Source organism: Engystomops pustulosus, chromosome 6, assembly GCF_040894005.1.
Source record: "Engystomops pustulosus chromosome 6, aEngPut4.maternal, whole genome shotgun sequence".
Classification (NCBI taxonomy): domain Eukaryota; kingdom Metazoa; phylum Chordata; class Amphibia; order Anura; family Leptodactylidae; genus Engystomops; species Engystomops pustulosus.
The window spans coordinates 153,786,944-153,811,840 of record NC_092416.1 but is presented as its reverse complement, the minus strand read 5'-3'; the positions used below and the strand labels follow the sequence as shown (position 1 = coordinate 153,811,840).

The following is a 24,897-nucleotide window of genomic DNA, read 5'->3' as shown; positions in this document are numbered from 1 at the left end:
AACAAAAGAGGGTCCATAAGATTGGGAAGAGAAGATGGCACAATAAAGGGGGTGGGCAAAGATAAAGATGCACAATAAGAGGGGGAAGCAGAAGTTGGGACCATAATAAGTGGATCAGAGAGTGGGGTCATAATAAGGAAGGGAAGCAGAAAGGGGAGCACAATGGGAAGACATAATAAAGATTAAGAGACCACAAAACGAACGAAGGAGGAATGGGGTATTGTACTGGGTGAGAATATATAATGGAAGAGCCATTAATCTAGGTATTATACTGTGTGGGCATACTAAGTGGTTGGTTTATAATGAAATAAAATTGTGGCACACTACTATTTTTGTACCTCTTTCTTCGACCCAGAAGTTGGGAGGTATAAAAGTTGTGATAATTGTAACAAATTCTCAAACTGAACGATGTCCATTTTCCTAATGTATGGCATTTTCTGTTCTGAAAGTGTTTGACAAAAAAATCTTTCTCACCAGTGGTGAAGTGGATGGAGACTCTTCCTGTATATCCCGTCAAGCTGATTCCAATTTACTTTGCCCACAGATCCCATGATGCTTTGTGTTCTTTCTCAAAGTAATCTAGCAGTAAATTGGTAAGAGGGGGACAGAATACGAGGATACGTCGGATCGATTGAAACAAACTTTGCAAACATAAATTTTAATAAAAATGCAATAAATATAAAGGGGCTGGGGACAGGATTAGGGGGCACATATTTGGTGGGTGTATTTTTTGGGGGGTGACAGGTCCTCTTTAAGGCCTAATATTGTTAAAAAAAAGAAGTAAAGTAAACTTATATGATCTCTCCCTTCCAGTGCCGGTTGTTCAGTGTCCATGCTTGGATGATATATCATCTAGCAGTTAAATAAGGAATGGAAGAAATTTTCAATTTTTTCATGTATTTTAATACTTTATGTTGTAGTAAATCAGCTATAGTTTCACTTAATCTGACAACCTTTTGCCATTTTCTGTTCTTTACTCCCCACCTTCCAAATGTGTGTTTTGTGCACGTCAAATTGTACTTCCTCAGACCCTGTTTCATATTCCATGCAATGTACTGGGGAACTGAAATAAATTTCCAAAATATGGTAAATTGACCAAAAATGCAGTTACACCATTTGTAAATATGGGTTTTCATTTGGGTAAATGATTCTTTTGTTTGACCTTTTTCTTCAATTTTTTTTGAGTGGCAAAAAAGCTGCTTTATTGAACATTTTGTTATTTACGTTGGGTATCTTACAGTAGACACCAGCCATGTATGCAGATGGGTACATCCTTGTACACGTTAAACAACCTGTGCCGTGATAGTATGTTAACCATTATCCACAGGACAAGGGAAAATGTTAGTTAATTAAGGTGTTACCATGGGGGCCTCCTGCAGTGGCTCAATACAGACTGGTTGGGTGTATTGCAGAGAAAAAGGTTTGCAAGTGTTTTCAGTTCGCCGCCTGTTTCAGGATTTTTCTAGTTTTTATTATTAAACGATTAAAAGTAAACTACAATAAAATATCACCATAAAATGATAACATTGTTGTATTTTTAGACCCAAAATCACATTTTGTTTTATTTACCTTTTTTTTTTTTTTTTTTTTTTTTTTACAGAATTTTGTGATGCTGATATTACATAATGTTGTCACTGAGCTGCTACATGCTACAATGAGGTATTGTCTTGTTGGAAGAAATTACACATTCATAGTGGTTTTTTTTTCCCCAGCCGCCATCATTTTCCACTCAAAATGTGTGAGCTCACAGCTGGCAGTCCATACCAATTGCCCCCAACCTTACAGCCAACAACACTTTTACATAGAAAAAAAAAGTTCCACATGTACGTGAGTTTATGGTCAGGCTGTGCACTTTTTACCGAGTAACTAAGACTAAAATTCTAAATGAGATTCAGTCTTGGCTAATGAACAATGATTACAAACTTACTGGCAGACAAGATGAAACAAATCTCTCACTACTTGGAAGTAAGGAGCAAGTCTAAATCCTAGAGAAGCTCCAGAACTGCACTATTTATTAAGCGAAGAAGCAGTTTAATGTTTGCATACCACTCAGAGAAGATTGATTTCAAGGTATGACCTCATTGTCTCACTATTCTGTAACAGGAGCCCTTATATACAGTAGATTTCTTTTTTTCTTATGCCGTTTTGAGATGTCTTATAGAAACCGTGCTGTTAAATTATTACAGAACAAGTTTTCTGGAGCCAATTTTCTCAAAGTACAAAACTCCTGTAGAAATTTTTTTGGAACAAAGAAAATTGATGTGTAGGTAACCACAAAAAAAAAAGGAATAAAATATATTTGGAAACACAAATCTATGAGATGATTGCTATGCAAATACTTTTTGTTAGGGCTGAATTTAGACAAAGCATCAACCCTGGGCGAAATTAGAAGTTGGACCCCAATTGCCAAAATATAGCAATTATTAGTTTCTGCAAGTGGGGATTAAAAAAGGAGATGATACATAACTTATATACAGGCAGTCTCCGGGTTATGTACAAGCTAGGGTCCAGATGTTTGTTCTTAAGTTGAATTTGTATGTAAGTCGAAACTGTATATTTTATAATTGTAGATCCAGACAAAAAAATTTTGGCCCCAGTGAAAATTGGAGTTTAAATTTTTTTTTGCTGTAATGGGACCAAGGATTATCAATAAAGCTTCATTACAGACACTTTACAGCTGATCATTGCTATAGGGATTATAGGGAAGCTTCACCAGAGGTCAGTGGGGTCTGTCTGTAACTATGCGTTGTCTGTAAGTCAGGTGTCCTTAAGTAGGGGACCATCTGTATTTTATTAGAACTATTGATTCCTAAAGGCTTTGTTGGACTACGGTAATCCATTCCGACTTTAACTACAGTCCACAATCCATTCTACTATAAAGAAAACCACCTGTGCCTTAGCAAACTACCAAGTTATCTGTCAAGCTTAATGCCCCTTCCAAAGCTACACAGTAAGATATTAATCTGGATGTAATCAACTGGACCTTGGTTGCTAAAATGTTATACCTGGATGACCACACACAGCAGGAAGTAATGAAGGCTTTGTAATAAGTTGATTTTGCATGGCCAGTTTAATGTGAGAATTATATTTCCACATTGAATTATATGGTGCAGAGATTGCTGGCTACATAAAATGAATTGCTGGCTTGGGAACCGGATAAGTACAATAATTTGAGCTGCAGATCTTTCATAGCTTGCTGTAAACCATTAAGTGGTCAGAGACTGGATCATATAGGATATTTTAATGTTTAATTTTTAATTTTTTTTTCACCAACAATTTTGATTCAGAAACAAGTTCACGATGTTCACAGACTTAGAACAATTTCCAGTTGCTGCTGAATGCCAAAGCTGTCACTTGAGTTCACAATTATTTTAACTTCAAAATTATATCATGTTAAAAGTTGATTTTAGAAGGAAGGAGGCCATGGCTAACAAATATAAGATGACCACAGTCACTGTGCCTGGATCTATGAGGAAGTGTCCCTGATTATCGTGATAGATTTTGATGGTAGATTTCCCCTTAGCTATCACACAATCACCACAGAACATAGAAATATCATAATCCACCATTAAATTTTACAGTCTAAAGTGTAATTTGCATATACAGCTCCCACTTTCAACATTGAACAGAAGGACTCGTATAAGGAAAGGGTTATTTCTAGACTTGAGAACTTGGGGCTAATGATTCTAAGACAGTCACGAGAAATTCACAATGGAATCTAGGGTTTAGAAAGTTATGACTATGTCCCAGAACATGATGATATTATATTTGAATAAATGAAGATTTTTTTTCATGGGGGATGGGGTAAGACATCCCCTGCAATAAGCCCAAACTCCTTTTTCAAAGCTTAAAAAAAAAGACCATGTCTTATTTTCTGATAAACAGGGATGTATAAAAAATTCCACATATAGACATATATGTGTATATATAAAATATTATTTATGGCTCAATAAACTTTATTGCAAGTGAGCGAGAAGCCTACAAGTCAGGCACATGTTCGGGTCGCAGCCCCATATTTATCTATGACAAGGATCATAATCAAGCAGGATTCAAGCTCGAGCAAGCAAATATGAACAAATCTAACATTAACTAAACAACTAGAGATGAAGAAATAAGGGGGGTAAGGAAAGAGGGGGGGGGGGGAGACAAGGAATCAATCACTACACATCGAGGTTAGGGGGGGTACCCCCTGTTGCTGAGACAGCGGTGCCCATGATTGCAACATCTATATCCAAGAGGTTAGAGCAGGTGAGTTCCTGAACGTGTCCCATCTGTACCAGGTTTTGTGGAAAATATCATATTGATTGTTATCTAGTGCTCTCAGTTCCTCCATTCGTCTCAGTCTGTCCATCTCCTCCACCCACAGTAGTCTGGTAGGTGGAGAGGTGGATTTCCACAATCTAGGAATTACCTGTCTCATTGCCACTATCTCATTGCCACTCATTGCCACTATGCAGTGACGCAGGAGGCCTTTTTTAATGTCTCTAAGCCGCCCTGGGAGCATTGATAACAAAGCAATATCAGGAGAAATGCTCCCAGTGGAGCCGTATAGCTGCTTGTAGAGATCCCAAATGGCGTTCCACACTGCTGCCACCACTCCACAGTCCCACCACACGTGAAGCATGGTGCCCCTGTCCTTGTGACAACGCCAGCAAATAGGAGAAACTGAAGGGAACATGCTATGTAGGCGAGTGGGGGTTCTATACCACCTAGTTAGGATTTTAAAATTAGTCTCCTGAATTTTGTTGGACACCGACAACTTATGGGTTAAAAGGAGGGACTTTTCCCATTGTTCTTTGGTGAAGGTTTTACCCAACTCCGTTTCCCATGCCTTCATATATGGCAGTGGTAGGTCCTCCTCACCGCAACCCGACAGCATCCTATAGACTAGAGACACTCCATGAGGAGTCAGTTTGGCCGAACTGCAGATGGACTCAAAAGCCGTAAGTGTGGAGGTTAAGGTTCCCCCGGGAGTCAGAGTTTGAACAGCACTACGAAGTTGGAGATACTGTAGCCATACCCCAGGATAAGGTCTCCTATCCCCCAAGATGTCGTTTAATGAACGACATCTTGTCCTTGTCGTTGTATTTAGTAAAATAGGGCATCTATTTAATGTTTCTGGCATTCCGGGAAGACCTATGACCGGGGACAAAGGACCGGGGACATTGATAAGTTTAATCCTGATGGCGAACTTGCCCCAGACTTTTAAGATGTGCGACATTAGTGGTGAGATGTTGTAAAAATCCCAGTCACTCTTGGGGGGGAGCCAGAACAGACCTGGGAGATGACCATGGTTCAGTAGGGAACATTCCAGATCTACCCATAGCTTCCCGCTGTTCCGACTTGTCAGGTCTAATACCACTTTACTTATGACCGCCCTATGATAGCGTGAGAAATCTGGAAGACCTGCCCCCCCCAATTCTTTGTGTCTTGTTAAGATGCTGTGTTTTATCCGTGGGGGGGAGTTCCTCCAAACAAATTTAGTTGCTAGTTTCCTGAGTCGATCTAGGAAAGCGGCGCTTAGATCCATGGGAACCGTCTGAAAAATGTAGAGGATCTTAGGCAGGGAGTCCATCTTAAGCGTATTCATCCTACCAAACCAAGAGAGGGAGAGGGAACTCCATGATTTGAGATCGGTTTCTATGTTCTTAAGCAGGGGCGCATAGTTCAAAGCGTAGATTTGGTTAGGATCTGATGATCTCATTGCCACTATGCAGTGACGCAGGAGGCCTTTTTTAATGTCTCTAAGCCGCCCTGGGAGCATTGATAACAAAGCAATATCAGGAGAAATGCTCCCAGTGGAGCCGTATAGCTGCTTGTAGAGATCCCAAATGGCGTTCCACACTGCTGCCACCACTCCACAGTCCCACCACACGTGAAGCATGGTGCCCCTGTCCTTGTGACAACGCCAGCAAATAGGAGAAACTGAAGGGAACATGCTATGTAGGCGAGTGGGGGTTCTATACCACCTAGTTAGGATTTTAAAATTAGTCTCCTGAATTTTGTTGGACACCGACAACTTATGGGTTAAAAGGAGGGACTTTTCCCATTGTTCTTTGGTGAAGGTTTTACCCAACTCCGTTTCCCATGCCTTCATATATGGCAGTGGTAGGTCCTCCTCACCGCAACCCGACAGCATCCTATAGACTAGAGACACTCCATGAGGAGTCAGTTTGGCCGAACTGCAGATGGACTCAAAAGCCGTAAGTGTGGAGGTTAAGGTTCCCCCGGGAGTCAGAGTTTGAACAGCACTACGAAGTTGGAGATACTGTAGCCATACCCCAGGATAAGGTCTCCTATCCCCCAAGATGTCGTTTAATGAACGTATCCCTGTTGTGGATATTATCTCCCCCAGAGTCTTATGACGGCCATTGTCATTTAGTAAAATAGGGCATCTATTTAATGTTTCTGGCATTCCGGGAAGACCTATGACCGGGGATAAAGGACCGGGGACATTGATAAGTTTAACCCTGATGGCGAACTTGCCCCAGACTTTTAAGATGTGCGACATTAGTGGTGAGATGTTGTAAAAATCCCAGTCACTCTTGGGGGGGAGCCAGAACAGACCTGGGAGATGACCATGGTTCAGTAGGGAACATTCCAGATCTACCCATAGCTTCCCGCTGTTCCGACTTGTCAGGTCTAATACCACTTTACTTATGACCGCCCTATGATAGCGTGAGAAATCTGGAAGACCTGCCCCCCCCAATTCTTTGTGTCTTGTTAAGATGCTGTGTTTTATCCGTGGGGGGGAGTTCCTCCAAACAAATTTAGTTGCTAGTTTCCTGAGTCGATCTAGGAAAGCGGCGCTTAGATCCATGGGAACCGTCTGAAAAATGTAGAGGATCTTAGGCAGGGAGTCCATCTTAAGCGTATTCATCCTACCAAACCAAGAGAGGGAGAGGGAACTCCATGATTTGAGATCGGTTTCTATGTTCTTAAGCAGGGGCGCATAGTTCAAAGCGTAGATTTGGTTAGGATCTGATGGAATGTGCACTCCAAGATATTTAATATGCCCATTTGCCCATTTAAAGGGAAGGGAGGTGGTCAGGGAGGAGACCAGCTGATTCGGAATATTGATGTTCAAGATCTCCGATTTTTGGACATTAACCTTGAAATTGCTAACTCTACTGTATGCCTCAAACTCCCTCATAATATTAGGAAGACTTACTACCGGGTCTGAGACATAAATGAGTAAGTCATCAGCAAACAGTGAGAGTTTATAAGGTTTTCCTTTGATCTCTAGGCCTCTAATGGAAGGGTTGTCACGAAGTGCACAGGCCAAAGATTCCATCACTAGGATATAAAGGAGTGGGGACAATGGGCACCCCTGTCTCGTGCCATTACGAATGGGAAAGGGGGAGGATAACGACCCATTAACCCTGACACATGCGGACGGATTTGTGTAGAGGGTCATAATTCTGTTCCTTGTTTTTGCTCCCAAACCCAACCTCGTAAGAGTGGCCCCCAGGTACCCCCAGTGTACCCTATCAAAGGCTTTTTCAGCGTCCACCGTAAGCAGACATAGAGGGGTCCCCGAGCGCCGAGCCCACGAGATTAGGGTAAGTGTCTTTAGGGTATTGTCCCTTGCCTCGCGACCCGGAACAAAGCCCACCTGTTCGGGGTGAATTAAGTTTGGGATAAATGGGGAGATGCGTAAAGCTAAAATCTTGGAGTATATTTTAAGATCGATATTAATCAGGGAGATGGGCCTATAATTTCCGCAATGGTTGGGGTCTTTACCCGGTTTGGGGATAACCGAGATGTGGGCTCTAAGGGATTTTGGGTCAAAGGGACTGTCTATGTCTATAGAGTTGAAGAAGTCCGTCAAAGGTGTAGCTAGGGCTTCCCCGAAGACTCTATAAAATCTGGGTGTGAAGCCATCTGGCCCAGGGCTCTTGCCCAATTTCAGTTCCTTTATTACCTGCAGAATTTCTTCTGAGGTGAAGTCGTTATCAATTGTAGAAGCTTCCTCTGGGGAAATTGAGTTTGGGAAATGAGATTCCAGATAACCTGAGATCTCTTCCATAGAGCGAACAGGATCAGTAGCAGGGACATCCAGATTATATAGAGCGGTATAGAAGTTACTGAATTCCCGAAGAATCTCATTCGGTGAGTTAACTAAGGTGCCCTGGGGTGAGTATATGGACATAACTGGTGTCTGAGGGGTCCTCGGATGTAGGGTTTTGGCCAGTAATTTCCCGCATTTATCCCCATATTCAAAGTAATCTTTTCTCACCTTATCTCTAAAACATAGGCTCTTTTGATCTAATATTTGGAGGATCTTGTGTCTAATAGTTGAGATTTCCGTCTTTAAAAGATCAGTTGGAGAGGATTTATTAGTGGTTTCTTTAGAACCCAATTCTGAGAATAAGGAGCTCAGTTTTGCTGAATTTTCCTTTTTAAGCCGTGCCCCATGTGCCATAAACACCTCTCGGATGGATCCCTTTAAAATCTCCCATCTAACTGGTATTGTAAGAAGTTGGGCCTGACTTGAGGAAATAAAGTCCTTGATTACCTCCCGGACCTCCGCTTCGCATAGGGCATCATTTAGTAGGTTGTCATTTAATCTCCAGGAAAATTCCTTTGTGCGTTTACCCAAATGGCCTAGCCACCCGTATACAGGGGCATGGTCTGACCAGAGGGCGGAATCGATAGAACTCTTAGGGCCCCGATCTAACAGTTGGTGTGATACGAAGAGGTAATCTAGGCGGCCGTAGCTATTATGTGCTTGAGAGTGATGGCTATAGTCTCTGACTCCCGGGTGAAGCACCCTCCACATATCTACTACTTTGAGATTTAATAATGAGCGTCTCAGCCTACGTATTGCCAGGTGGGAAAGTGAGGACCTACCTGTGGAAGAGTCCAGTGCAGGGTCAAGAGGGACGTTGAAATCGCCTCCTAGAATCAATGCAGATCCTTCAGCAAAAACAGCCAATTTTTTCAGAACACCCACGCCAAAAGACACCTGGCCCTGATTTGGAAAATAAACATTAGCAAGTGTGAAAACATTTCCCAGTAAGTCAATTTTAAGAAATATGTAACGGCCTTCCGTGTCTACCTCCGTGGCCAATATGGTCGGATGGAGCGACTTGTGAAAAGCTATGGACACTCCACAAGCCTTCCTAGAGGGGTGAGGGCAATGGTGCCATACAGGGTAATACTTATTGTGTAATTTGGGAATGCCGTCCACTTTAAAGTGAGTCTCTTGAAACATTGCTACCAAAACTCGTCTCTTATGGAGACGGTATAATATTTGGCTTCGTTTCTCCGGTTTATTTAGACCCCTGGCATTGTATGTACAGAAAGTTAATACCGCCATAGTTTAGGCAAAGGGGAGCTTAGATCATGTGTAGATAATGTAGTGGGGGGAGGGAGGAGGTTAGGCCAGGAAAGAACGGGGAGGGAAGAAAGGGGTAAACAAACATGACAAACATAACATACATGAGAAAATGTACAACCCAGGCCCCTAGTGAGCCTGGTGAATCTAAGAAAAGGCATAAAAAGCCAAGGCGATGTCCAGCACCGCAACCCTAAGGGGGAGACGAGGAGATCAATGGGGGGCGAGTCTCCCGGCACATCTCCGCCAAAAAACAGTATGTTCATAATACAAGAAAAAACATATTAAGCGCTTCAAAAATAGAATTTCAAATAATTAAAGATTATAAAAGCCCCTGCTACACTCCCAGAGGCATCGCAGCCTGTGATAAAACGAGGAGTACAGGTATTATTATAAACCATGTGGAATAGATTATAACAGCTTAGTAAGGAAAGCATAACAGGTAACCCTATCAAATAGATAAGTATACAAAGAAAAACCGTTCAGGTTCCGGTAGAGTGACTCATAGCTCGGTCTGAGCCTCTTCTGCGTGTTTCCTGCCACCTCTCTCTCGGCGGTTGGACCGGGGCCGAGTTGATTATAGGCCACTCAGGTAAGGCTATCTGCGGCAGCTCGAACGTCCCCAGAAATTTCGGGAGGTCTCCGAGAGATCTGAATACAGCCGACTTCCCATTTTTCTTGGCAATCAGTTGAAACGGGTAGCCCCATCTATACGGGATGTCCCTGGATTGCAATTCCGTCAATAGAGGACGCAAGGCCCTCCGCAGTTGAAGGGTTCTCCTCGCTAAGTCTGGGAGAACAATAATTTTGGATCCACGGAACGTGATGTCCTTGAGCTCCCTTGCACGACGAAGTATCTCCTCTTTTTCCTTGAAGAAATGAACTCGGCATAGGATATCTCTAGGGCGCTCAGAAGCCGCCGGCTTAGGGCCCAATGTGCGATGAATACGATCCAGCTCAATTGGAGAGGCAGAAGGTTGGTTTAAGATCTCTGCAAAAAACGCTTGAGCCCACTCCTCAAGTTTAGATGGTTCCACGTCTTCATTTACGCCTCTAATCCTTAGATTGTTACGGCGGTGCCTGTTCTCAATATCTTCCAGGTGTGTCAAAATACTAGAGATATGGGATGCATGTTCCTGTAGAACTTGTGAGTGAGTGTCCAATTGATCTAGAATTTTCTCCTGGGCAGACTCCGCTTCTGCCACCCTGTGGCCAATGTGATGTATTTCTTTCTGCAAACCAGCAATGTCCTTTTTATGAGATTCCTCCAGCCTTGAAAAAAGGTTATTAATTTCATGCCTGGTAGGCATGGCACGTATGTGTGCCTTCCAGTCCCATTCTTGTTGGGAGACACTTGCCCCCTGGGATGGGGAAACATTGCCCCCTTGGTTTGCAGTGGGGGTGGGAGGAAGGGCCCTGTGGGGAGTGGAAGGCCATATTAATGTAGGGGAAGCCTGGGATGGAGGTACTTCTCCTCTGTTCCCCGATAGTGGGGGGTATTCTTCATGATGCCCCTCTGAAGGGGCGCTCACCGTGGTGCCCGGAGACTGCGGGGCTGACTCCTCCATTACACTCAGCTCCTGCTGAGCAGATGGCGCTGCGGTGTGAGGAAGCCGGGAGGTCGCGGCCGCCATCTTGGGCGCCTCGTGCGCCGCGTCCTCAGGCAGCTCCGCTGTCCTGAGGAACTTGGTTATGGCTCCCGGGTCGGCTGTCGGGGGTGCCGTGGTCCTCCTCGGTCCCCTCCTGTGGACCATGGTGCGATCGGGGCTCTTAGCGCTCTGTATCGTGAGTGATTGGCGGGAATGGCCGGGAGCTCGCAGTCAGTGCGACTTACTCCGCCATCGCCAAGCCACGCCCCCTATAAAATATTATTTATATCATTTTTCTAAACTGTATTTCTAGTCCCTAGGGCAGTGATGGCAAACCTTTTGGAGATAAAGTGTCCAAACTCAAACCAAAACCCACTTGTATGTCACAAAGTGGCAACATGACAATTTCAGTAGTAAACCAATACAATAGAAAGATGATGGATAAATTGGGATTGGAGTTTTCCTGCAGGGTTCCCTGAAGGGGAAGAATCAGGGTTCCCAGAGCAGGAGCTCATACAATAATGGTCCTGGCTGTTAAAGCTACTGACCTTGAAGACTCTGATGTCAGGCAGGGGAAGGGGGCACTAGCTGGATCAAAGATGGTGGTACCCAAGCAGTGAAGTAAATTAATTGATGCCATCACATGAATCCTTATTCAACATGTGACATGCAGATACATCACATGTCAATAAGATATTCAAGCCATGGAAATGTTGGCAACCACGCCTGTCACGTAGCTTGAGATCAAAAGGTCAGATATCACAAAAATTTCAGAAGTTATACAATATTTCTAACCATCTTGTAGCAACAACTTGCAAGGAAAATTGCACTCATCCTAGTCTGCCTGGGACCACAAGGAGGTGTGATGTAGGAGACACAAACTTTAAGGGGGCATTATAATCAGCATACACACTGTGTGTATGTTCTAGGAAGACCACTAAAACCTCAGTATTCTGTGAATTTCCCCACTGTGGGACTAATAAAAGATTATCTTATCTTATCTTATCTTACATTGCAGTGTTTGTGCTTTGTGAAAAATCAGTGCCTCAAAAAGGTTCCCCGTGACTGCTTTAATCAGTTACAACTTCCGGTCCATATTAATATATCTATCCCACTCTTTACCTGATGTTTTGTTGTTCATTTAATTATGTGATAAAATCAATGAAGTGGTCCTTTGTAAAACATCAAGCATCCTTCCTAGGTCTCTCAGTCTCCAATACAAGATTTATTTACTTCTGGAATGAATCACAGCAGAGTACAATAGACTGACCTGAAATAACCCACAAACTGAATGAGTAACACATATCATTCTGAATCAGTAATGCAAATATTTGTTACTGTTTCTGACAATACGTATTACATGACTGGTCTGGGAAAATTGTTCATTTGGACCCACATTTATCACCTCCATTTAGGAGGAGATTTATCATATTCCCGTGTTTGTGTACCAACGTATGATAAAACCACTCCACCACGCAATGGCGGATCTTCATATAGGTGATATGGGCTATCGTCTGGGGCCTTTGGCTTGGGAGGGGCCCATACCCTGGCCCCATATGAAGATCCCCATCAGTCTAAAAAAAACCCCAAAAACTATTCTGACCTTCTGGCTCCTTCTCATCTGCCCCACAACTCCATCTTCTGCTCTTTCGGCCTGGACGCTTCACTATGACTCAGCAATTTCGCGGCCATGTGACGTCATAGTTTGCCGCGTCATAGTGATGCCCCCGGGCTGTAGACAGAGCTGCGGAGCCTCGGTGAAGAAGCCGGAAGGTTAGTATAGCTTTTTATACACTTTTTTTGATGAGAGCCCAGCTGTGGACATAACAGTAATGATGGAGGGAGCATCTGGAGCAGACATTTCATTAATAGGGGGCATCTGGACATTTCATTAAAGATGTTCTGGGGGGGGGGGGGCATCTGGAGTGGACATTTCAGTAAAGGCGGGGACCCTGCCTGACATGAGTAGCAGCTGCATTTCCTACCCTAGGGGTTGTCCTCTAGTCAATAACTTTTCCCTGTGTTTTTATTTTCTTGAGTGGGGTGGGGGTTACATTTAGGAGCCTCGGGTTATACAAGAGTATTTAGAGTATGAGGGGGAGTTCAGCTGCAGGATGCACAGAGGCCGGGCACTCAGGGGTAGCATCCACATCTCCGATGGGATATAACAGCACAATTGTAGTTCATCATTAAAGTACTTTTATAAACCGTACAAGATTAAGGATATGGAGTAGTACTTAAAGGGGTATTCTCGTCTGGGCATTCACATTCAGTTTCATTAATCTGCCATATATAAACATTTCTTCAATTGGATGTTATTAAAAAAAATGTTCCTGTGTGAAGATAATTTCTCATAAATGTAGCCATGTTGTCCCTTAGAAACCAGAAAGCTTCCTCAGATACGACCACCTCACACTCTGGCAGGGGTGGCCAGACATGCGCTATAGAGTCCTGCCGGACCACCTGGAATCAGCAATCATTACCAGAGGATGGCTGTGCGACATGTAGTAACTCCAGGACATTTTATATACAATAACCTTTTGTTTATTTGTGCAATCACTCCAGCAGAGGTGGCCGTATCCGAGGAAGCTATCTCGTTTCTAAGGGACCACATGACGACATTTATGGAAAATTATCTTCACACAGGAACATTTTTTTTTAATAACATCTAATTGAAGAAATGTTTATATATGTCAGATTAATGAAACTGAATGTTAATGCCCAGACGAGAATACCCCTTTAAGTTTTAACATCCGGATGGTTTGGATGCTGGGGGGGCCCTAGTCGTGTGAACAGCCCGGGGCACATGGGACACTTAATCTGCCATTACCACCTCAGAGTATACATCATGAGCTCATGTTATAGAGTAACTCTCCATTGTAGCTCATTAAAGGAGCCTCCCTTCGATATCCATATGTCATTGTCTCAATATGACAGCACCCCTTTTGTTTTTCAATTGATTTAAGAAAAATGGTACTTTTGTATTGCTGTTTGTAAGCTCTTGTGTTTGTAACACATCTTGTACGAGTGAGACAAGTCTTTTGACAATGCATCCCAAGGGGGTGAAACACAAATTATTCCCAAAGGAAAGTTTTCCATCTCACATTTGTCCTATGATCTCCTCAGTTTTTCTTGTAAACAATCAAAATGTATGCTGAACCCATATACTGTTGGTATAAAGTAGACGTTTATTCAAATTAACATTATGATTTTTTTTTTTACTTTCTACAAGAATTTTCCTTTTAAAAAAAAAAAAAATTGGGAATGTTTGTTTCTTCACTTGCAAAGCCCTTGTTTATTACTGTACTTCTTCAAATATGAATCTTTTCTTAATCTTTGCATACTATCTTTATATGTTCTTCCCAATAGAATCTTTATGGATATACAGTAACTGAACAGTGCACTCCTAATATATAGCACATATTGTTTATAAATTGCAGTAGGTTTTTGTACCAGAACCAGACCCTTGTTCTTCGTGTTTATGTCACTGCACTGTATTTCTAGTTATTATATAATCTACCATTTGCTTTGATGCATTATATCCTGATTTTTATAGTTGTTTTTCCAGCAAAACCACTCAGGTCAGGGATTAAACAAGATATGTTTCTGCATCAGTGTGACTACAGCATTTTCAGGGTATGTTTGGTTCAAAACGGTAGACTTCCTTTAAATGTTAGAGCTCTTACGGCACATATATGCGTCTTCTCCAAAGAGCCTGAGTAGTATATAAATATGAGAAAAAATAATCCAGTGCTCAGAGAGAGCATTACACCTGCATGCCATGAGGTATGTTTTAGCGGGTAGTGGATGAAACTTAAATTTATCCTTCTTTTTCAATTCTTTCATGTTGAAGACAATAATCAGGTGATCTCTTCTATTATGTGGCATTGTCAATGGCAGTTTTATAAAAAAAAACGTCTAAACGTTAGAACGTGCAAAGTTAGATGAGCAATCTTTCAAAGCATCAACATGTCTAATACTATCTATCTAGTAGTTTAAGACTTTCAAATCTAACTTTGCACCTCCTGGATTTTGTTACGCCAAAATTCTGTAACCATTTGCACACACACACCTTGTTTCCTACCAAACCATGATCTTTTCGTAGGTCACATCCATTTGGTCATACAAGTCCTAAGAATGTTTAAAAACTTTCAAAGACCTATGTTAAATTTGGTGCAAGACATTATAAACAGTGTAGTTGATGCAAATTTCTGACGTAAATAGATAAATCTGACCCATTGTTTTTTGGACTTTGAGTACATAAGACAACAAATGCAAACTTTATATGGCAGCCACAATCGCTTCATGTAGATGCAGTGATAAGGAAGAAACTTTGCTAAGAACATCCAACATGTCAGTAGGGCCCCAATCAAAATGTAACTAATTACCGTACATGAGATGAACATTGTATTTGTATATTTTAGTAATAAAAAAAAGGCCTCGGGGGGGGGGGGGGGGGGTTTAATATATTTTGGTTTCAAGAACACATGCATGCAGTTTAGACTCCATGAAAAGGCTGGGGGGTCTTAGCACATGGCACATTTCAATTCTTTGTATGCAGTCCAGCCACAGTCAATTTGATGAGATTTACATGTGGAATAGACATAGGAATCTGTTGCTGTGACCCATCTCTTGTCCTCTTGTTTTGCTTGAACTCTAGAGTATAAGAGCTGCTTTCTTCACTGCCCTTCAGAGATCCATTCCTCATCGCCTGCCTAGCAACAGACTGTGCACCGTCACCTTCCTCTTACATCAGACACAATAGAAGAAGCGGCCCTGCGCTAGATAATTCCCATAGCAAACAGTAAAATGTGCATTTTCTAATCATCTGTTCCATAGTCCTACTTTTTGAGCTGAAGGAGCAGGCAACTGGGTATTTGCTAAAATTAATATAAAATTAGTAATAGACATCCAAGACCTTAGAACTTTCGGCTTGATTTCACCATTGTAACCCACTATGTGTACTGTCAGAAACATTAACATATAAGGATGTTGAGGTCTCTACTTTTAACATTGGAAAATAAGGTTCTAAAAAAATCCTCCATGATAAACAAGGGAATCATAGATACAGTCACCGTGACTGTGGTAATATTCTTATATTTGTTATCTTTGGCCTTATACTAACTTTGCACTTGCCTTGTACTAAATTTGCTAACCGGTGGTAATAAATCCATCGGTAAAATATATCAAATTGCATATTAATATTTATGAAGATAACCTAGTATAATCCGTAAGTAATCGTGCCTCCAAATAAAAAATGGAAGTGTAGTAGAGGATTCACGGATCTCTACAGAAGTCTTACTATTGCTATCTACTATTGAACCCTATAATATGATAAGGACACTTGGCACAGTCTGAATTCTACTTCAGGTTAACCGCTTAATGCTCTTTTTCGTTTTTGTGTTTCCATTCTTTGCTCCCCACCTTCAAAAATCTATACATTTGTTATTTTTCCATGTACATAGCTCTGTTATGGCTTGTTTTCTGTCTAACAAATTGCACTTCATAGTGACGGTATTTGATATTCCATGCTTTGTACTGGGAAGCGTGAAAAAAATTCAGAATGCAGTGAAATTGGTGAAAAAAAGCCCATTTACTTGTGGGCTTCAATTTTAGGGCTTTCATTGTGTGCCGCAATTTACATGTCTACTTTATTCTTTGGGGCGGTCCGATCACGGGGATACCACGTGTATGTAGGTTTTATAATGTTTTCCTACATTTACAACAATTAAAACATCCTGTACAAATTTTTTTTTATTTTGCCATCTTCTGGCGCTAATAACTTTTTCATACTTTGGTGTATGGAGCGGTGGGTGGTGTCATTTTTTGCAGTTGTCGATTACTTTTTTTAATGCTACCATTTTGAGGACTGTGCAGCCTTTTGATCACTTTTTATAGAATTTTTAATATTTTACAAAATGGAAAAAGTGTCATTTTTCACTTAGGGTGCTATTTTCCGTTACAGGGTTAAACGCTGGGAATAACTGTTATTATAATTTGATAGATCATACATTTTGGAACGGAGCGATATATAACATGTTTATGATTTTTACTGTTTATTTATATTTATATCAGTTCTATAAAAGGGGGGACGGAGCACTTCCCCTCCCATTGTATCCTGCATCTTCCTCTGCCCCGGTGAGATTACATCAGGCAGAGGGAGGGAGGAAGTGCTGAGAAAGCAGAGGGGGATGATAACAATGTAATGTCTGTGATGCTGCAGCACAGAGAGGCTCTGCTAACATTCCCCAGAGTCTTTCTGTCTCATTAGCATCATTTTACAAGTTGATTTTAGAAGGGAGGAGGCCATGGATAACAAATATAACAAGATTACCACAATCACATTGATGAGTCAGTGTCCATGGTTTATGATGCTGGATTTTAATGGTAGATTCTCTTTAAAGAGGACGGTTCAGCAGCTCCAACTCTTTGCTTCCTGTAATATGCTTCATTCCACTGATATTGGAAAAATTCGGCACCTATTATTTTACTTGGGGCCTATAGTGTCACATGAGAGGTCCAGTGCTGAAAACAGACCAGAGATGACCATTTCACTTAAATGTGGATAGGAAAAAAGGGATCTTTTTTACTAACTGGTTTTAAAGGGAACCTTTCACCAACCCCTAGGCTTGTAAGCCACAAAAAGTACCATATATGGCCGTGTTGCTGGCCATGTCTTTATAAGTTTCCAATGCTGCCTTCAGCCAGAAGAATGATCCTATATTCTCGTTCAGCATCCAGTCAGGGGCCTGGGGTTCTCATCAGAGCAGTGCTGTTCTCCCTCTGGGTACATGCAGGGCCCGGAGCAGAGATAACCAGCACACTGTGCATGCGCTGAAATTCATATAAGACACTGGCCAGATGGAGGAGTGGACAAGGAGCCAGGAGGCAAGGTCTGATGCATAAAAGGAGCTGTAGATAGGTGATGAGGTGGCCATGACGGGGAGAGTCCTAACCCCCTGACAGGATGCTGAATGAGAATACAAGTTAATTTTTTCGGACTGCAGGCAGCATTGGAAACGTATAAAGACATAGGCCGCAACTAGTAAACTGCCCATAATAATGTACTTTTTTTGGTTTATAAACAGGTTCCCTTTAAAAAATAATTGGCGATACATTTCTTTAAACATCTTGTTTCAACTTCGGTATAAGACCATGTTTCAGAGCATCTAAACACTGGAAACTTGTCAAATGTGTATGCTGAAAGAAACTAAAATGATAGAAAAATTTGCTGGATGCTACGCTACAAACATATCCTCCTCTAAATATGTAACTCCTTAGTAACATATCACCATGTAGAGGTTTGTGTGTCACTGTACAGTCCCTACGGACAAAGCACTTGAGTCCTGCTACAGATAATAATTCTTTATTAATATAGCGCACACAGATTACGCAGCGCTGCACAGAGCTTTCCAAATCAGTCCCTGTCCCCAATAGGGCTCATAATCTAATCAACCTACCTGTATGTTTTGGAATATGGGAGGAAACCGGAGAACCCGGAGGAAACTCATGCAAACACGGAGAGAACTTACAAACTCTTAGCAGATGTTGACCCTGGGACTTGAACTCAAGTCCCCAGCGCAGCAAGGCTGTAATTCTAACCACTAAGCCACCTATGTAATGATGTCAAGCCATTGTATGGTGTAAAAATGAACCAACAACGCCGAATCTCTGTTTCCTATTAGTCAACTATTTGATACATTGCGATCACTTTAGTAAACTTTAAATTATATACCAATTATCATTCCCAGTACTACTAATTAGCTTGCAGATTGCAAAATACAGTACTAATTTTGGTATGCAAATATAAACAGACGTTTTTGCTATTGGTCAAATTAGACAAAAATGGTTTGAAATGGATCCAAGATCGGTAAAATCTTTCAGGCTTAATTGTATCCATTAAAATCCCATAAAGACATGCAGGGAAGTAAGACACTCGCTAATGTTTTTCTAGTTATATTTTTAACCCTTGCTATATGCCCTGGTTGGATCCGGCTTCCTCTATTGCATGGCACTAATCCTGTGCATTCCTTGCTTAGGGAGTGGGTAAGGATGAGCTTGACTGCACACTTATAAAATAAATGTCCTAATTTGGGATGCAGATCCTTAAAGGATTTTCCCGCATTTTTTGATCCCCACCTATTGTCAGTATCCCTTGATAATAAGTTTAACGTGTCCTTTCTTTTGGGCTCCCAGACTATGAGAAGCAAGTGAGATGAAGACCCTAAACAGTGACCCCCCCCCTCCCCCCCTCCAGATGTATTCAGAATTCCTTAATAGTGAATATAATGGGTTTTCTGAACTGGACCTTTAACACTCCATTGATCAGGCTTCACAATCTGATGGATAGAGCAATCCTTGCAGCCAGCGTGCTTTTCCGATTGCGTTGCCAGTCACTATAATTTTTACCGGAGCCCCAGCAATGCAGATTAACAAATGGTTTAGACTTTATGTGGATTTTCCAATCACAGTTACAATTACTCGGATAGTTGGCAAGTGTGTAGTGAGGACTTCTTTTATGGGGGGAAACAAAAGGCCTGCTTAAATTTGTAGCCCAAGGGCATAGGTATAAGTTAATTAAATCACTATGTTAATTGCAGTCCCCATGAACATGCAGCTTGAATTTAGCACAGAGGTTTTTCTGAAAAGCCAGATGTTATTTGTGAGACAATTAGAATCAGGCTGCTAGACTGCTCATTTGCTTATGAATGGTTTTACAATGTGTCCTGTGAATCGCTCGCTAGGTGGAGCTGCAAGGTTTTATCTAACAGTGTTTGTCTTACATTCTGATTCACTTTACAATATGGAGAATAAAAAGACCGGCACAACATTAAAGAAAATTTGCCAAAAAGTGTTTTTAAGACTATATGGATTCTAATTAATTAAGGCTGTGAGATTTTATGGTTCATGTTTCATAACCCGCCATATCATAAGGGTATTTTCTCCAACTTTTATTACTGTACAGGGCTGTGCCATGAGTCCAAACCATAAGGTCGTTTGCACATTGGTCATTACTGGACTGATGAACCAAATTGTGGGAATTGCCATTATCAAAATCCATAGTATACCGGATAGGTGCACACATATCCTGTGCACATACAATGGGGCTCATTTTCTAAGGGTCCGAACGCCGCACTTTCATCAGGTTTCCCGAATATTTCTCTTTTGCCCTGGGTTTTTGGAGCACGTGATCGGATTGTGGCGCATCGGCGCCGGCTTGCATGCGACAGAAATCGGGGGGCGTGACCATGGGACAACCCGAAGGATTCGGACAAACTGTGGAATTTAAAAAAGGGAATGTGTCGCAAGATCAAGCACTCACATTCACCGAGAAGAAGATGGTGAACTCCGGCGGACCTCGGCGCAGAAGCGACACATGCAGGAACTAGGACACACGATCTTAGTGAATCGCGCCGGACCCAAATCCTCGTCGGACAATGCACCGCAGGATCGCGACAGGACCAGGTAAGTAAATGAGCCCCAATGTAGCTGGTTTCTAAATCTATCTAAAGGGGCCGTCTTAGGCCCCTTCTAAACTCGTGAGTGTGATGCGATGAATTTGCATCACACTCGCAACGTGTGCTGCCCGGATCGCACGGCCCAAACGCTGCAAACCACAACTGAACTGTCATGCTGAGTTCAGTTCCGGTTTGCAGCGTTCGGGTTGTGCGATCCGGGCAGCAAGCGTTGCGAGTGTGATGCAAGTTCATCGCATCACACTGGCGAGTGTAGAAGGGGCCTTAGGCTGGTGACACACATAGGGGGAGATTTATCATAAGTTTCTGAAGTAAAACTGTTCTAGCTGCCCATGGCAACCAATCGGAGCTCAGCTTTCATTTTCCCATAGTTGTTTATAAAATGAAAGCTGAGCTCTGATTGGTTTCCATGGGCAACTAGAACAGTTTTACCTCAGAAACTTAATGATAAATCTCTCCCATGGTGTTTAGGGGCTTTCTTGAACACAATGAAAAAAACGCATGCCTTTTTTTAATGTTTGGTTGCGTCTGTGTTTTAAAATGCAACAATCGATGTGCGATACATCAGCGTCTCTTGGAATAAGTTAAAAAAAAAAAAGCAGTGACTTCAACCCTGCATTTTGTTTCAAAACGCATCTGTTTTTGACAGGTTTTACCAATTATCTTAATTAAAACTGGTCAAGAACGCATGCATTTTTTTGACGGACTGCTCAAAAACGGGCTAAAAACAGGTTCAAAACGCCACGTGTGACTGCACCCTTAGGCTGGTGCCACACGTAGCGCTTTGACGCAAAATACCGGCGGCTCGTTCGCGATCGCAGGCGTTTCCATAGAAACCTCGGTGGGCGCGGCTTTGTCTGCGTTTGCAAGCGCAGACAAAGCGCTACGTGTGTCATCACCCTAACAAGGATTCAAGTGAAAAAATGACTACGGCTTCAGACGGCTGATCAGTGTGTGCTCCCTCCTGTCTCACCTATCTGATATAGGTCACATTTACCATAAACATTCACTTTATATAGATATGAGCCATCATCAAAAAAAAAAAAATCAAAAATAAAAGTAATGATATCATACACAGTGGAAGTGAAAATTGCAAAGAGGAATGAGTTGCATAAATTTGTTAATTATATTATTTAAGGAACTTTCGTTATGGGAATTTCCGCTTTTAACTCCAAAGTTGCTGAGTTCTTGTGTGAGAGGAGACGCTGGTATGACATGGGTTAACACCCCCTATTCTGCTGGCTGTGTGCAGCAGGGTAATGCATGTCCCAGGCAGCTCTCTACAAACCATTAGATGGGGGAGGATGTACTGGGAGTGGAATCAGATTACACATCCTGCCTGGGAAGGGAGAAGCCTGAGTCACACAGGGAAGGGGGGAGTTTGCTATCTTGCTACTTTGTCATATTGCTGCTTAGTGATCACAGCAGCACAGCCACCAGGATAGGGACAATCAACAGGTCTGCCAGACTTTTGGATTGACTTCAGGCAGACTTTCTTACTGGACCATGTGAGGGGAGACGTATTAAAAAAAAAAAAAAAAAAAATGGCTGACAGGTAAGAGCAGCAGACTGTTGTGTGACTTTGCTTTAGCCAGCTGATAGTGTGCGAGAGCGTGTGACAAAACACTACAGGGGTTTGTGTTACCAGGGCTGATCTTATTGAGGCCTCAGTTGTTGGAAGTTTTATTTCGTGTGACTCAGTCTCTTGGCTGCCCAACTTTTTATACATATTTGACGCGGACCCAAATTCGTGAAGAACTTCTTAGAAACCTCACAAATATGAGTCGTCTTTTTAGTAATGTCTGTCGCTGGTTTTTGAGACAATGTATTTAGAAGGTTTTTCTTGTGTTGATATTTTACAACGTAACAAAAGATCGATTAATTCTGTCGAGGACAATGCCACTTTTTGAATACATTTTCCCAGATTTGGCAAGTTTGTGGTGTTTTGTAGTATCTCCCGGTGCGTGTGCCTTCACTTAGCTCTATTTGTCTCTGAAGTGAACTTTATCATTTGGCTTCAGCGCGATGATATGAGTGAGTTGTAGGTTCTGTTGAGGAGAATCCAACATATAAATAGTGTTGAAAGTGGCTTTTCCACTCACAAAGTTGAGTTGTATTCATGTTTTTGGATATGTCCTCCGCTCTTGATGGGCCGTGACAGACTTGGGGAGGGGGGTGATGTGTGCTTGGCAGCTTTTGGGGCTGAATCCTACATGTGGGATTTGAATTTGATCTGTATAAAAACAGCAGCTGCAAAACTCTTTAAATGAGAGGAGTGTTAGGCGAGCAACAGGCAGGCGTTCAGGACTGCCTATAGTATCTTGTTAAACAGGCTTGGGCTAATCTCCTTTTTACTCTAAAATTTAATTGTCACGCTTTCTATTTCAGCCATGAAGACCAGTCTGTTTTAACTGTACAGAATGTGTAGATACAATTATCTTTACTTATTCTTCTGTTCTACCTGAGCCATTATGTTTCCTATTTAGCATTGTCACAAGTGAACTGATGGAATCCATGTGTTTCCATGAGGTCTCTACACTTTACCATATATGATAAAATGAGTACTATTTCCTCATGTGGGACCAGATTTAGCCTAGAACAGTAATTGAATTGTGAATCTTGTGTGATCCAGATTGCCGGGGACACGCGGCCCGGATTCATGGTGTGTCCCTCACAGCAATGTATATTAGCTGAATATTAGACTGGAGTTAAAACTTGTTTGCAAGCTTTGTTGCATAAATCATTTGTTTAGGTACCGTAGTTTTTGTCCGTGTGCTATCCATTGGTTCAACAGATATCACACAGACTAACCCATTTCAATGGGCTCAGACACACGACTGAGTCACAAAACTCAGAGCAGGTCCCATTCCTGAACACAAACGTGTGTGTACTTAGGCCGACCCGTGGTCTGTTGTTTGTGGCCACTGTGCCACTGGTGTGTGTCTATTGTCATTTTTTATACTGTGGGTTAGAGTCCATATTGCCCTGAATTCTCATTTGGAACTCAACCATTGCAGCGTTAAAAGACAGAACTCCGACTCCCGGCTACTGACTGTTTTGACCACAGTAAATTTTTTTTTTTGTTTGTTCCCTCTGAACCTAAATCAGAATCCGCATCTCAATTCTGCATCAAATACAGTATTCTGTAAGGTGCCTTTCCTTCCTATTTACTTTTACTGCATAGGAACCTAGTGAACCGTCAGGCATTGTGATTATTTTCCCCTTTACGCCACTTCCACCCCAAAGGGGGCGTGAAGTGGGGGGGTACGGCTGGTGGTGGAATGGGCCAGAACAGAGCGTTCCTGCCCCACTCCTGTGCTATAGCCTGCAACCGTTCAAGGATGAATGGTCGCTGTTAAAAGCACAGTTCTAGAATTGTATGCGAGCGCAGCCGGACACCAAATACATCAGGAGTCCGGAGCCTCTTGATATACCTTGCAGTGCTGGAGAGGTGGAGTTTTCACCATTCGCCAATGCACAATAAATGCCCCCCATTATGTCGTTAATGTGGTGTGTGCTGATGGAAGCACCTGGAAGGCCCTTGATGACAGTCAATTGTGTCTAAGCAAATACACTGGTCACTTACATCCCCTAACAAAATCGTAATGTAACGCATGTTAGGTAGACTGTTATATATAAAACTCTTGACTACTTCTTTGTAGAGCTCTGAAACTCGGCCAAAATTGTTGGTTGTCCACATTTACTAAAAACAGTGCAAACCGATTCCTAATTTCTGGAGCCCGTTCTTCATGAATCTGGTGCTCCCTGCACAGCTCCGACAGAGTAACAATTTTTTTTTTTTTGGTGCACCTTTAACATGGGGAGTGCGACACACTCTGTTGGACTCTGCATGATAAATGTGGCGCACGGTCACAATTGAAAAGGACTAAAGTGCCGGAAAGAAGAGAAAAATTCCCTTCTTCACTCATGGGAATTAATGTTGCAAATAACAATTTTTTTTTGTCTTTGCATATTGTCCTGTATTGATATTCATTTTTCCAAATTTATATTATGTAAAATGTAACTATTGCTATTTGAGTCCTACTTTGGGGGGGAATTCAATAAGACTGCCATTTTGAACGCCAATCTTAAATACTCCCCTTCCCCGTTGGCTGCTTGGGTAAATACGGGCGCAAATTCTGCCAGTTTGGACCTGTAGACCAGGTCTGGCTATAGTTTAGTAAATCTGGCAGGCTCGGCGTCCACATCCCGGTCATCCATCCTCTCTCCATCACCAATCTCACCAATATGCCCAAAGTGGCGTGCGGGTCAGGGAAAAAAGCATAACTGGAGAGGAGGGGGAGATTCATCTGCTTTCTTTGTCCGGAAACTGTCAGAGAAGGCATAATGAATCCACCCCATTGACTCAGATTTTACTTTAGAAGGTCCAGAATTGCTCTAGTAGAAACCTCTTTCTTCAGTCGAGTGGTGGTTTTGTTGCTTCTTCGTACATTACTATATACATACAGTGGTACATTAGAAAGTACTTCAT

General features: G+C 42.1%; 1 protein-coding gene across 4 annotated transcripts in view; it reads left to right on the top strand.

The window, feature by feature from the left end:
• LOC140064712 (rho GTPase-activating protein 39-like) overlaps positions 1–24,897 on the top strand; it is a 109,930-nt gene that overhangs the window by 24,144 nt on the left and 60,889 nt on the right. For 2 of the 4 annotated variants that reach the window (XM_072111872.1, XM_072111871.1), the window contains one exon: positions 1,601–1,659. The exons of 1 other annotated variant lie outside the window; for it this stretch is intronic. In XM_072111872.1, the coding sequence (XP_071967973.1) occupies positions 1,610–1,659 (50 nt within the window). In that variant the 5' untranslated portion in view covers positions 1,601–1,609. Of the gene's footprint in view, positions 1–1,600; positions 1,660–21,732; positions 21,961–24,897 lie in introns of those variants that run through there. One more of the 4 variants, XM_072111869.1, reaches the window with a different exon arrangement.